This window comes from Salvelinus alpinus, chromosome 2 (genome assembly GCF_045679555.1).
Source record: "Salvelinus alpinus chromosome 2, SLU_Salpinus.1, whole genome shotgun sequence".
Taxonomy (NCBI): domain Eukaryota; kingdom Metazoa; phylum Chordata; class Actinopteri; order Salmoniformes; family Salmonidae; genus Salvelinus; species Salvelinus alpinus.
Window position 1 is genome coordinate 23,418,893 of NC_092087.1, and position 13,892 is coordinate 23,432,784.

The 13,892-nt window shown below is 40.1% G+C and overlaps 1 protein-coding gene across 3 annotated transcripts in view; it reads left to right on the top strand.

The window, feature by feature from the left end:
- Positions 1 to 673: 673 nt before the first annotated feature.
- The window catches only part of LOC139557124 (cadherin-4-like), a 344,376-nt gene continuing 331,157 nt past the window's right edge, over positions 674 to 13,892 (top strand). For all 3 annotated transcript variants that reach the window (XM_071371506.1, XM_071371515.1, XM_071371525.1), the window contains exons 1-2: positions 674 to 932; positions 1,903 to 2,014. In XM_071371506.1, the coding sequence (XP_071227607.1) occupies positions 876 to 932; positions 1,903 to 2,014 (169 nt within the window). In that variant the 5' untranslated portion in view covers positions 674 to 875. The remainder of the gene's footprint in view (positions 933 to 1,902; positions 2,015 to 13,892) is intronic.

A 13,892-nucleotide genomic window follows, 5' to 3' on the forward strand; every position in this document is an offset into this window, starting at 1 on the left:
AAATGTTGTTTTTAGAAAAGGGTTGTTTACCCTACAATTCAGTCTTTCTACAAACAGCTGTCTCTGGAATATTCAGTAGCCTGTATTCATATGCCTGCCCTATAGAATTATTAATTAGAATACTTAGTAATTGAATAGGATCTCTATGGCCAGCCTATTCTAAACCAAACGTTTCGGGAAAACTTGCAAAACGTTAAATGGCAAGGTTTACCTTCATGCTGACCCATGCTGTTTTGAGAGAATATAAGTATGATTATTTTAATGCACAATTCTGTACTGCAGTGGTTTGTACTACTGGTACAAAAACGTCACTACATTTTTTTCTTCAAATGCAAGTCTCACTATAGATCAAGAGAATAGGAGGTAACTGAGGTGTGAAACAGACTCCCACGTGGTGATGGACACATGAAAGTATAAGGGTCGACGGTTTCACTCAAAGTGTGCCAGTTTCAAGTAAGAATAATATAGCCTTTTACGAAACACTATTCTTTGTTACACAGTACGTGGACATCTCGTCCTTGTACAAATGTAGCCTTCAACTTGCCTATAAACGAATCAAGTTATAATTAATCAAATGAGAAAAATGGTCAAGCTTTTACAGTGACAACACAGTGCATTCTGTGCGGTAGGAGGGGTTCTAGTGACGTTGGCACCCAATAAGTGCGCTGGCTCCTTGGTACAGAGCAGCATCAGCATCGCTCTCATCTCAGCCGCAGTTTTGCGCTAGACAAGTCAGAACAATTTCTCACACGTAGCTTCTTATTGCACTCACAACTTTGCATCTAAGAAGAGAGCTCCGGGAATTAATACCATTTATTCGAGGAAGGCGAGTCGGTCAAAACGCTGTCCCTTGATCTTACAGCGCTCTGGCAAAGATGAATTTTGTATCGGTTGTTATACTGACGTGCACCTTACTTGTGGGAACATCTTTGGTAAGATATATTTATTTTAGAAATACGGTGGAAGTAGCCTACTGCATTGCTGTGCCTGCTTGGCATGCACGAGCTTTTGCAGCGCTTTGCATGTGGTGCTGAATTGTGGTCAGCGACTTTTGCCTACAGTAACATGCTGCGTTTAAAGAGCGTATAATGTCGTGATAATTTCAGACGATACTTCAAAATGATTTTGTAGTCACCACTCATTTCGGGTTTGGTCACAAAAAAAGCTACATTCCTGTTGAATGACAGGTGCCTGAATAAACCAACCAACTATTAATTTTGAGTCCATTTTCTAATCATTTACTTTAGCCTACTGAACTGCAGTAGTCTATTAGTGAGTTATAGCATTGCAGAGCATGCCGAAGCCTTTGGTTTCATAAACTGTATAGTAGGCTATAGGAGGCTACGAACTTCATGCACGTTTACGGACTGCCATATTCCCTTTGATGAAATTACCACTAGCCTATTGCTAGCATGTTAGAGCCTCGACATGATATCAAATTCACTATATCTCATCATTTGATTTAATTGAAATTGAAAAAGGGATAAGATTTTTTTCTGAAATAGTCTACTCATGCCTGAAGTAAACATATTCATTTGTCTCCTGGATAGCATCTTTGTTTTTGTGGTAGAATAAACAAATGTGACATTTTGAATAGATTGTTTATTTTTACTATACATTATTAAGACTATGAACATGATCTGAGTATTTTTTTGTTGCCCATCATTATCATATACAACACTTTAAAAAGGTGACCACTGGTATCTGGTGTTTGTGATTCCATTGTAAATAATGTCATCCATTTAAACAGCAAGTGGTGGACTGAAGTAAATCAGCAACATCAGTCTCTAGTCTGTCTGTCGAAGGTTCAATATCAGTTTCAAAGCCTGCAAGATCATCCTGTGACCCTCTGGCCACAAGTCAATTTTCCAATGCTTATAGGCTGTCTTGTTTTCTACCCAGGGGACCAAGGCAGGCCAACCTCCTACACCCACATGCAGACCAGGCTTCTCTGAGAGCTTCTACACTGTGTTTGTCTCGAGGGATCTACTGCGAGGCCAGAGCATTCTCAAAGGTAAGCACTGTGGCTGTGGGGGCCCTGGATCTCATTTATTGACTGGTGTTTCCCCCTCTTCTCCGGAGATACATCCCAACCAGAGGGTGATTGAGTGTGTGTGTGGGAGGAAATATATTATGGTATGCGGTATTCCATCATGACTTAAGAAGGTCAGTGCACACTCTGTGGTAGAACGCAGATCTGGTGGAACACGCAGAACAATCATCCATGTGTTGATGCATTTAAAGTTGGATGGAATTTACACTGTGTTTTGAATCTACATGATAATTGTGTCTGATTTGATAAGAGGCTCTTTTTGAAATATAAAAATATATTCGTATCACATGAACCACATTTTCAAGCCAACATAAAAGTGTTCCCATTGAACAGATTGAATTTCTCCTTTCATAAAGGATCACTTAAACAGCAGACTTACCAAAGCAGGCTCATTTAAATCACAAATATATCTACTTTCTGTGTTTGCTTCTGGAAGCTCACAGCTTTAATTTTATTCCCTGTATTCAATGTAATACATTTTCCCTTTTATTCTCTCTATTTTTCAGCGGAATTCAATTCTCTTTTCATGCACTCCATTTCTTTTCAGCGCATCACATATATTGTGAGGTTCCTCTCCAGCAACGTAGAATTTGTAGAGCTTGGCTCATATGTTTGTCTTGAAGTCGCTTGTAAAATTGCGTGAACAAACCTCACTGGCATTCTTGTATAATTGATCATTCTATTTGCATGCATTGCATATTCATCTTAGAATAGTACATTTTACTTTGATTAAATTAAAACATCCTGGTTAGGTGTAGTACAGTAAGAGCTTTATGAACTCAGCAGGCTTTAGGGATGAGGGCAGGGTTAAGGTACTCCTAAAACAGACCTTATCCACTCTGACTCTTAACAGTGGCTCAACACTACAGAAAGATGAGCACCACTTTCCCCTGACACTTATCCTTTCTGCAGGCTATTTATTGTTGTTGTTGATTGAAACTTTATTTTCTAGGTGGAAACAATGCTCTTGTTTTAATGTTTGTTGTGACATGTCACCTGCTTTAAACAAAAGCAATTTATTAATTATTGCGGAGGTTATTTAGGAGGCAGACAAGGACATCACATCCTGTCAATACTTTGCCTGGAGGCTTGGGGTTGAAGGGACCTGCCTGTCTGGAAATTGGCTGAGGTGTCCACAGTGACCCATGCCAAAAACAATGTTGACAGAATCTGATGCATTTGGACAGGTACGACATAGAGGGCCATGGTGTTTGTGTGGTGTGTGTGAGAGTGTGTGCGTGTGTGTGTGTGTTTGAGAGAGAAACACTGCTGCCTGCACCTTTCAACAAAAATCATACACCACTCCAGTTCTAGATCATTTTGATTATTTGGTCTATATTGTACAGCATCCATTGCTTCGATACCAATATTAACTCTGTATCCTCTCACTCTGTTGCTCCGTGAACACCAATCTTTGTGCCATGCTGTCCTCCCTACTGGCCACTCAGGAATATCGGCTGGAGGAGCTTAATTCCTCCTGCTATGATTAATGCACCGCGGCTGGCCTGACTGAGGGTTTGTTTTCTCCATGACACAAGGCAACAGGGAAAAATGGAGGAATACTAACAATTCTGTGTACAGTATGTAACCCAGAACTTTCAAGAAAATTAATTGGTGAGTTAGAGAAGAGGGAGGGGCTGAGGTGCTACATTTGTATGGTTGCTGGACAATTGAAGCTATAGTAGTGATAGGCCCAGCATCCCAGCATCCCAGCCAGGTGCAGCCTGACATTGGCTTCTATGCTGTTCGCTGGACAGTAAACCTCAGCCATTTCCATGTTATAATCCCACACCATTCATCCAGTCTTTAAGGTGGTGGGGAGGAAGAGCTGTTAGACAATGTTTGTCATATTGACTGTTTGGATGGAGTTTGGGTGGATGTTAGACCATAGCCTAATGGCACAAATGGTACTTTTATCTTGTTAGCACCAACCTCAGTGCCTTTTCACATCGCTGGCCTTAATGGGTAGGTGCTTGTACACCCACATCTGTTTAGTTTACATAAAAATGTTTATGGATGCAAAGATGATCATTATGTTCTCCCAACAATATAGTGATGACAGTACTGTTCTAGCTGGGATTATCCAGTCACAGCTCCGCCTTCCAAATATATCCCTATAAATTATTAAACAGGTTTTTATTGGTTTTATGGTAACACTAAATACCTTTATTGTTTATCATCACATACATTTATTGGCTGCCCTAAGTTTAACAGAGTGAATTAACACATGCTTCTATGGATCTGATTGTCTTTGTATGGGAAGAGTTGGAGATTATATGGCAGTGTGCCTAGAGAGGCATGGCGCTCATTCCATCCAGATCCCTGCTGTGGCCAGATAAGCCATGAAAAGAGATATTCCGGTGATTGCACATCACAGTGTAAACCATCACCTCAGTCTAAGAGCCGGAACAGACACCTAGGAACGTAGGCAGGGAGGAGGGGCAGAGTACAAAATAAATTGATTTGAACTGCAGTTCCTTCAGGGTTGTGGCCCTTAAAGTCACTGTCAGTACATATTCAAAAAAACATCTGTGATGAGTTTCATCCCTCGCCCTTCACCATCCACCACCATCCAAAAGCAACAGAATTTATCTCCTGTACCACGGGGGAGTTGGTTGAGTGCAAATTTTTGTTTTCTGTTATGGCTAAATGTGTCAATCAAAGGTACAATGTAACTTTAAACTGAATAGTAATGTTGCTTTGGGATGCTTTTGATTCTCTCTAAAGTAAAGGAATCCAGGCACCTAATAAAAGTATACAACATAGAGGTTCAGGAGGGAAATAATACAATGACAACTTGGTCTTCAGGGTGACAGTACCACAAGTGAAGTGTCAGTTTTGTGGACAAGTGAATCTTTCATTGATGCTTTTGCTTTGTGAACTGCAAAACATACTTCAATCCCCTTTCAAACAGAATGGACTTGTTTTGATGTCTAAACTTTATGTATTCTTTCTTTGTATCTTCAATTAATCTGAACCCTCACTGCCCTATCTGGTGAGAAACATAGGATTTGATCCCTCCCTTTTTTTCTTACGTGTGTTACCTCTACCCTTCTTGCTTTTTTTTCACTCCCCTCATTTTCTTTCAATATTTGCTCTTTGCAGTCCAGCAGAAGATAAACAGGTGGTTTGACGACTTCTCCTGAATTTACTCTTTGTTAGATGTCGATAGACAATATCAGTATTACAACTCATTCATATTATTGGGAGTTAGGCAAAATGTGTTTACAGTTGAAGTTGGAAGTTTACATACACCTTAGCCAAATACATTTAAACTCAGTTTTCTGAATTCCTGACATTTAATCCAAGTAAAAGTTCCCTGTCTTAGTTCAGTTAGGATCAACACTTTATTTTCAGAATGTGAAATGTCAGAATAATAGTAGAGGGAATGATTTATTTCAGCTTTTATTTCTTTCATCACATTCCCAGTGGGTCAGAAGTTTACATACACTCAATTAGTATTTGGTAGCATTGCCTTTAAATTGTTTAACTTGGGTCAAACGTTTCGGGTAGCCTTCCACAAGCTTCCCACAATAAGTTGGGTGAATTTTGGCCCATTACTCCTGACAGAGCTGGTGTAACTGAGTCAAGTTTGTAGGCCTCCTTGCTCGCACATGCTTTTTCAGTTCTGCCCACACATTTTCTATAGGATTGAGGTCAGGGCTTTGTGATGGCCACTCCAATACCTTGATTTTGTTTTCCTTAAGCCATTTTGCCACAACTTTGGAAGTATGCTTGGGGTCATTGTCCATTTGGAAGACCCATTTGCAACCAAGCTTTAACTTCCTGCCTGATGTCTTGAGATGTTGCTTCAATATATCCACATCATTTCCCCTCCTCATGATGCCATCTATTTTGGGAAGTGCACCAGTCCCTCCTGCAGCAAAGCACCCCCACAACATGATGCCTCCACCCCTGTGCTTCACCTTTGGGATGGTGTTCTTCAGCTTGCAAGCATTCCCCTTTTTCCTCCAAACATAATGATGGTCATTATGGCCAAACAGTTCTATTTTTGTTTCATCAGACCAGAGGACATTTCTCCAAAAAGTACGATCTTTGTCCCCATGTGCAGTTGCAAACCGTAGTTGTCACGTTCCTGACCTTATTTCCTTTGTTTAGTCTTGTTTAGTTGGTCAGGACGTGAGCTGGGTGGGCATTCTATGTTATGTGTTTCTATGTTGGGTTGTCAACTAGCCTGATATGGTTCTCAATCAGGGGCAGGTGTTTTACGTTTCCTCTGATTGAGAACCATATTAAGGTAGGCTGTTCTCACTGTTTGTTTGTGGGTGATTGTTGCCGTGTCTGTGTTTGTGCGCCACACGGTACTGTTTTCGTTCGTTCGTTCGTTCGTTTATTTGTTTTGTATTTTGTCAAGTGTGTTTTTCGTCTTCGTTGCTTTATTAAAAGATATCTATTCAACCCACGCTACGTTTTGGTCCGATCCATGCTCCTCAGGCGAGGAGGAAGACGAGCGTTACAGTAGTCTGGCTTTTTTATGGCGGTTTTGGAGCAGTGGCTTCTTCCTTGCTGAGCGGCCTTTCAGGTTATGTCGATATAGGACTCGTTTTCCTGTGGATACAGATACTTTTGTACCTGTTTCCTCCAGCATCTTCACAAGGTCCTTTGCTGTTGTTCTGGGATTGATTTGCACTTTTCGCACCAAAGTACGTTCATCTCTAGGAGACAGAACGCGACTCCTTCCTGAGCGGTATGACGGCTGTGTGGTCCCATGGTGTTTATACTTGCGTACTATTGTTTGTACAGATGAACGTGGTACCTTCAGGCGTTTGGAAATTGCTCCCAAGGATGAACCAGACTTGTGGAAGTCTACATTTTTTCTGAGGTCTTGTCTGATTTCTTTTAATTTTCCCATGATGTCAAAACCAAAGCCAAAGTGAAGCTTCTAAAGCCATGACATAATTTTCTGGAATTTTCCAAGCTGTTTAAAGGCAAAGTCAACTTAGTGTACGTAAACTTCTGACCAACTGGAATTGTGATACAGTGATTTATAAGTGCAATAATCTGTCTGTAAACAATTGTTGTAAAAATTACTTGTGTCATGCACAAAGTAGATGTCCTAACCGACTTGCCAAAACTATAGTTTGTTAACAGGAAATTTGTGGAGTGGTTGAAAAACAAGTTTTAATGATTCCAACCTAAGTGTATGCAAACTTCCGACTTCAACTGTATATTAACTTTACCATAAACCAGATGCCTTCAACTGTCAACCCACAACTTTAGAAGTGGCTTATGTGAAATGACACGTGTTCCCAATCAGACAACATTTAAAAATATCTGACACAAAGTAATATCTTGGTTAAAACAGCCTGTCTGGTGTCTGCTCTGCTTGACAGAACCTCAGACACCTCGCCTAGCTTCACTCCAAGTCAGGAAGCGCTGCTCTCATAAGTATGTCCAAACACAGGGAAAGGGATTATGATTTCAGGTGTTTGATAAGCAGGATACCATTTTCCCTGTCTCTCTTGTCCTCCGGAGAGCCTTTCATCTCTCCACACAGGACACAGAGTCTGTGGTGAGCTGATAGAATACAAGTAGTGAAGATGAGCTACATCGTTTCTCTTTATCTCCTCTTCCCTTCACACACAACACGAAGAATGGCCCTATATCCCTCAAAGCCCCTAGAAGATGACATCCACCGCCAGCCCGTTCCATTACCCCAGCCACCCAAGATACATAAGGTACAGTAAAATGCTTTCCATTTAATGTCGGTCGTCCCCCGCTATAGTGGTTGAGGTACTGCAAAGTGTTGTTGGAAGGATAGCTAACTTTCAGCAGAAATAGTGGATGTTGTCACGAGAACTATATACCAAAAATGATACAGTGACTAGTGCGATTCTTCTTGCGAATCACCATAGTCATATATGGAATTCGTCACTGCTCTGTAGTGTATGAATGATAAAATGATAGATTCAAAATCAATCTGTGTACGACTGCCAATCTTTTTCTCAGTAGATTAAAAAAAACATGAATCGATTGCTCAGTTCAGCAGGTAGTAGTTGCTCTAAAATACAGAAGCCTCTATTCTCTGTAGGGTTGCAAAGCTACCAGTAATTTACCGGTATCTTCAGTAATTTTGGTAATTTGGCCTAAACAGAAAATATATGGCAATCTATCGTAACTCAGGCAATTTATACTTGAATAACTTGTATAAAAAAATATATAATTGTGCTCATATTGTCCATGAGTTTCTAGTAGATAGACCATATCGTTCAAGAGAAAATAGCCTAATTAATGAGAAAAGCATCTAATCAACAATGGTATTATTTTCAATGAACTCTGCAACTTTTTCAACTATTTACCTTTTTCACAACTGCCACCAGTTTGACGCCAAAACAATAACAGTAAATATATATTGACATATAAAAAATTTAATAAAAAGTGTGTAAAAAATATAAAGGATATTTCATGCTCGAACCCTCATTAAACACCAAACACTAAGTTGATGGTGTCAGGTTTTGGCCAGGACTGTTCAGGTTTTGGTCACTAGATGTCCCCATTGCACCTTTTTTGTACCTTTTGTTTTTTCCTTGCTCTAATTATTGTTTGCACCTGTGTGTCGTTCCCTTGTTAGTATTTAAACCCTGTGTGTTCCTCAGTTCTTTGCTCAGTGTTTGTATGTTAGCACCCAGCCCCAGCCTTGTTGTGAACATATTTCTCTTATTGGATTTTCCAGAGGTTCTCTGGTTTAGTGCTTGTGTATTTTTGAGTAGTCTTTTGAGGTTTGTTTTTCCCTGCTGTTTTTACCACTTTGTGGAGTTTCTTTGTATTTTGGAGGATATCCATTTTGTGCCTCTTGGCTTTATTTTTGGACGTGGTGGATTTATATTCTTTGCCTGAAGATCTTGTCCTTTTATTAAACCACCATTTCTAGTACTGCTGAGTCTGCCTCATCTTCTGGGTTCTGCCGACTATTAGTGACTGTTTCTCTCACCGGGTCCTGATAGATGGTTTATATTTAGGATAATGTTTTGCCGCTTTGGCATTCCATTTTTTATTTAAAAAGCATCTAAAAATCAATTAATTATTTAATATATTTTACATGTGATAAAGTCACACAGAGGGCCAGAGATACTTCTGGTCATGTAGTGTATGTAGACACCTGCTCGTCAAACATCTCATTCCTAAATCATGGGTATCAATATGGAGTTGGTCCCTCCTTTGCTTCTATAACAGCCTCTACTCTAGATGTTAGAACATTTCTGTGAGGACTTGCTTCCATTCAGCCACAAGACCATTAGTGAAGTTGGGGACTGATGTTGTGCGATTAGGCATGGCTCACAGTCGGCGTTCCAATTCATCCAAAAGATGTTGGATTGGGTTGAGGTCAGGGCTCTGTGCAGGCCATTCAAGTTCTTCCACACTAATCTCGATAAACCATTTCTGTATGGACCTTCCTTTGTGCACGGGGGCATTGTCATGCTGAAACAGAAAAATGCCTACCTCAAACTGTTGCCACAAAGTTGGAAGCACAGAATCGTTATGTATGCTGTAGCATCAAGATTTCCCTTCACTGGAACTAAGGGTCTTAGCCCGAACCAGGAAAAACAGCCCCAGACCATTATTCTTCCTCCACCAAACTTGACATTTGGCACTATGCCTTCAAGCAGGTAGCGTTCTCCTGGCATCCGCTAAACCCAGATTCGTTGGACTGCCAGATGGTGAAGCGTGATTCATCACTCCAGAGGATGGGTTTCCACTGCTCCAGAGTACAATGGCGGCGAGTTTTACACCACTCTAGCTGACGCTTGGCATTGCGCATGGTGATCTTAGGCTCGTGTGCCATGGAAATCCATTTCTTGAAACTCCCGATTAAACAGTTATTGTGCTGACGTTTATTCCAGAAGCAGTTTGGAACTCAGTAGTGAGTGTTGCAACCGAGGACAGACAATTCTAAAAAATAAAATAAAAAATATTTTTTATTTTATTTTTTATCCTCAATCTACACATGTTTGCAAATTTTATTAAAAAAAATATAAAAAATTAATATCACATTTACATAAGTATTCAGACCCTTTATTCAGTACTTTGTTGAAGCACCTTTGGCAGCCTTGAGTCTTCTTGGGTATGACACTACACGTTTCTCTCATTCATCTCTGCAGATCCTCTAAAGCTCTGTCAGGTTGGATGGGGAGCGTTGCTGCACAGCTATTTTCAGGTCTCTCCAGAGATGTTAGATCGGTTCAAGTCTGGGCTCTGGCTGGGCCACTCAAGGGCATTCAGAGAATTGTCCTGAAGCCACTCTTTTACTGTACTTTGCTCTGTTCATCTTTCCCTTGATCCTAACTAATCTCCCAGTCCCTGCAGCTGAAAAACAATCCCACATGATGCTGCCACCAGACGTGTGGAAAATTCAATCTTGGTTTCATCAGACCAAAGAATCTCGTTTCTCATGGTCTGAGAGTCCTTTAGGTTCCTTTTGGCAAACTCCAAACGGGCTGTGATTCGCCTTTTACTGAGGAGTGGCTTCCGTCTGGCCACTCTACCATAAAGGCCTGATTGGTGGAGTGCTGCAGAGATGGTTGTCCTTCTGGAAGGTTATCCCATCTACGCAGAGGACCTCTTGAGCTCTGTCAGTGACCATCGGGTTCTTGGTCACCTCCCTGACCAAGGCTCTTCTCCCCCGATTGCTCAATTTGGCTGGGCGGCCAGCTCTAGGAAGAGTCTTGGTGGTTCCAAACTTCTTCCATTTAAGAATGATGGAGGCCTGTGTTTTTGGGACCTTCAATGCTGCAGAAATGTTTTGGTACCCTTCCCCAGATCTGTGCCTCGACACAGTACTGTCTCGGAGCTCTACGGACAATTCCTTCGACCTCATGACTTGGTTTTTGCTATGACATGCACTGTCAACTGTGGGACCTTATATAGACAGGTGTATGCCTTTCCAAATCATGTCCAATCAATTTAATTTACCACAGGTGGAGAGATGTTTCTCCAATCAAGTTGTAGAAACATCTCAAGGATGACCAATGGAAACAGGATGCACCTGAGCTCAATTTCGAGTCTCATAGCAAAGGGTCTGAATACCTATGTAAATAAAGTATTTCTGTTTTTTATTTTTTATAAATTTCAAAACATTTCTAAAACCCTGTTTTCACTTTGTCATTATGGTGTATTGTGTCTAGATTGATGAGGGAAAAATGATTTAATCAATTTTAGAATAAGGATGTAACGTAACAAAATGTCGAAAAAGGGAATGGTTCTGAATACTTTCCGAATGCACTGTATACAGTGTAAATACAGACACCTGTGATAATCTATAGTACCCAAAAGGGCCACTTGATGTCTTGTGATAGATTACATAAAATTCTTGAAAGATACCAAAATTCCGATAGCTTACTGGTAAACGTCAAAAGCTTAAAGTAATATACCCTCCCTTTACTACCCTTATTCTCTGGGTTTTCCCATCACTTACAAGCAGATTAAAGTTAAGAGTATGTTTCGACCCAACTACTCTCCATTCATATAGCTAGGTCAGCAGGAGCCTTAGCTGAAGAGTAAAAAAGTGTTGCTTTGTTTTATCATGGACTCTTGCTGCAATCCATTTCCAAGCCCTGTGCCTCAGTAGTCGACCGGGGATGGTTCTGCAATAGATCTACATGTATATTAAATTAGTAGATAAGCCAAAGGTGTCCCAAAATCTGACCTTCAGAATGATATTATCAGATGTTAGATAAGAAAGGAAAAGGAAAGGGAGAGAGCACATAATATGTTCTTCTCAACATAGTCCCAGCCAGGATATTCATTTTGGGGGACAGAGGTGGTTGAAGTTCACTGGTTTAGTGTGCGATACAGCATAGAGTTGGAATTTCTGTTAAAACGCTATGGAAAAGCAACCAATGTCAAGGATAGTTGCACACAGCCATATAATCCCCATGTAACCCCTGGTCTCTTCCAGAGAGAGCCATTTGTGCAGTTTGCATCATTAATCAATATATTTTCTTAATCAGCCACCCTCTTAATCAATATGCTTTAGTGCATTACATTTTCGTGCTCTCTAATGATTCGAGACCCTGATACGTTTTTTTTGTTGTGTTACAGAAACAACTGATTTTCCTTGTAGGAAACCTCAGTTTCACCTCTTAACCGTATGTGTAAACCGACATCAACCAGTTCATTACCAAGGTTTTCCCCCTCCCCTAAGCCCCAGGATTTACATGCATCTGAATACAAATTAGGGTTTTGTGTTCAAGTGAGGTTTAGCTGACTTTAGACGATTCATTCACTTGTTATCTTATTTGGTTGGATCTTTCCTATAGTTAGATTTGTTAGGTTATTAAGTGGATTATGATTTAAATTATTAATAGGAGCAACACATTAAGTAGTACTAGAAGTCTACCATCATAACCCAGCATAATACAAGGTGAAATGTGTATCCTGGGAGCCTGTTGCTTGAGATACCTCTTGAAAAAACATTTGGATTATGTTTTACGCTCACTTTCACCTTTTATAGCAGTAGTCTTTCAATGATACTTATTTGCATGGTTTGAGTAGCCTCTCAAGCTTTGAGATTAAATATGACAACAAATGAAATCTGCATGCTTTTCTTCTTGTCTTCCTCCCACCTACCTGCGTGATTGTGCCAGTGTGTTAACCCTGACCTCTCTCAGCTGCAGCCTTCATGGTTACAAGCCCTCTGGTAGTGCTTTAATTACTGTGTGGACTGAGTGGAGTGGATTAGTTCTGTAGGTCCGTCTCAGCCTGGGGGAGGAGGGATGTGATTCAGCCCAAAGTGGCTCCATTCACTCACCTCCTCTCCTCAAGAAAACAGGGAGGGGAGGGGGAGGAGGAGGGATGAAGATGACAAAGTAGTGGGCTTTGTTGGTATTCATGAGGAAATGCTGTTTTCCTTTGCCAAACAGAAATAGTGTTTATTCTCGAACACAAATACCATGGACTACAGTACATGGCTCATTTCTGAAAGCTTTTCCCTCTTTGTCGTTTCTCTACATCATCACAATGTTCCAATGTGCATTAGTTTGACTCACTCACTATTGTGCTATAGATGCATAGTGCATACTGTCTGTGTATGTTATCACATATTATGATTCTAAAATATGCTAGCATCTGTACATTCATGTAAAAGTTTTTTTTTTTGGAGAGCTACATCTGTTCAATGAGTAATGGGCAAAATATATGCCCTCCTACATAAATGTCAGTCAGCCCGTCCATTTAGTATATAGGCACATCATCATCCTCGTCATTACTCACCATGAATAATCATTGTCTGAAGCAGTTAGTCTGAATGACGTTGTTACATTAAGGAGCTTATAAACCGTGGTGTAAAGTACTTAAGTAACAATACTTAAGTAGTTTTTTGGAGTATCTGTACTTTACTATTTATATTTTTGACAACTTTTACTTTTACTCCAACTACATTCCTAAAGCAAATAATGTACTTTTAACTCGTTACATTTTCCATGACACCCAAAAGTAGTCATTACATTTTGAATGCTTAGTAGGATAGGAAAATGGTCTAATTCACGTACTTGTCAAGAGAACATCCCTGGTCATCCTTACTGCCTCTGATCTGGCAGACTCACTAAACACAAATGCTTTGTTTGTAAATTATGTCTCTGACTGTTGAAGTGTGTCCCTGGCTAAATTAGAAAAAAAAACAAGAAAATCGTGCTGTCTGGGATGCTTAATATAAGGAATTTATATATTTTACTTTTGATACTTAAGTATATTTAAAACCAAATACTTTTAGACTTTTACTCAAGTAGTATTATACTGTGTGACTTTCACCTCTACTTGAGTCATTTTCTTTTAAGGTATCTTTACTTTTACTCAAGTATGACAATTGGGTACTTTTTCCACC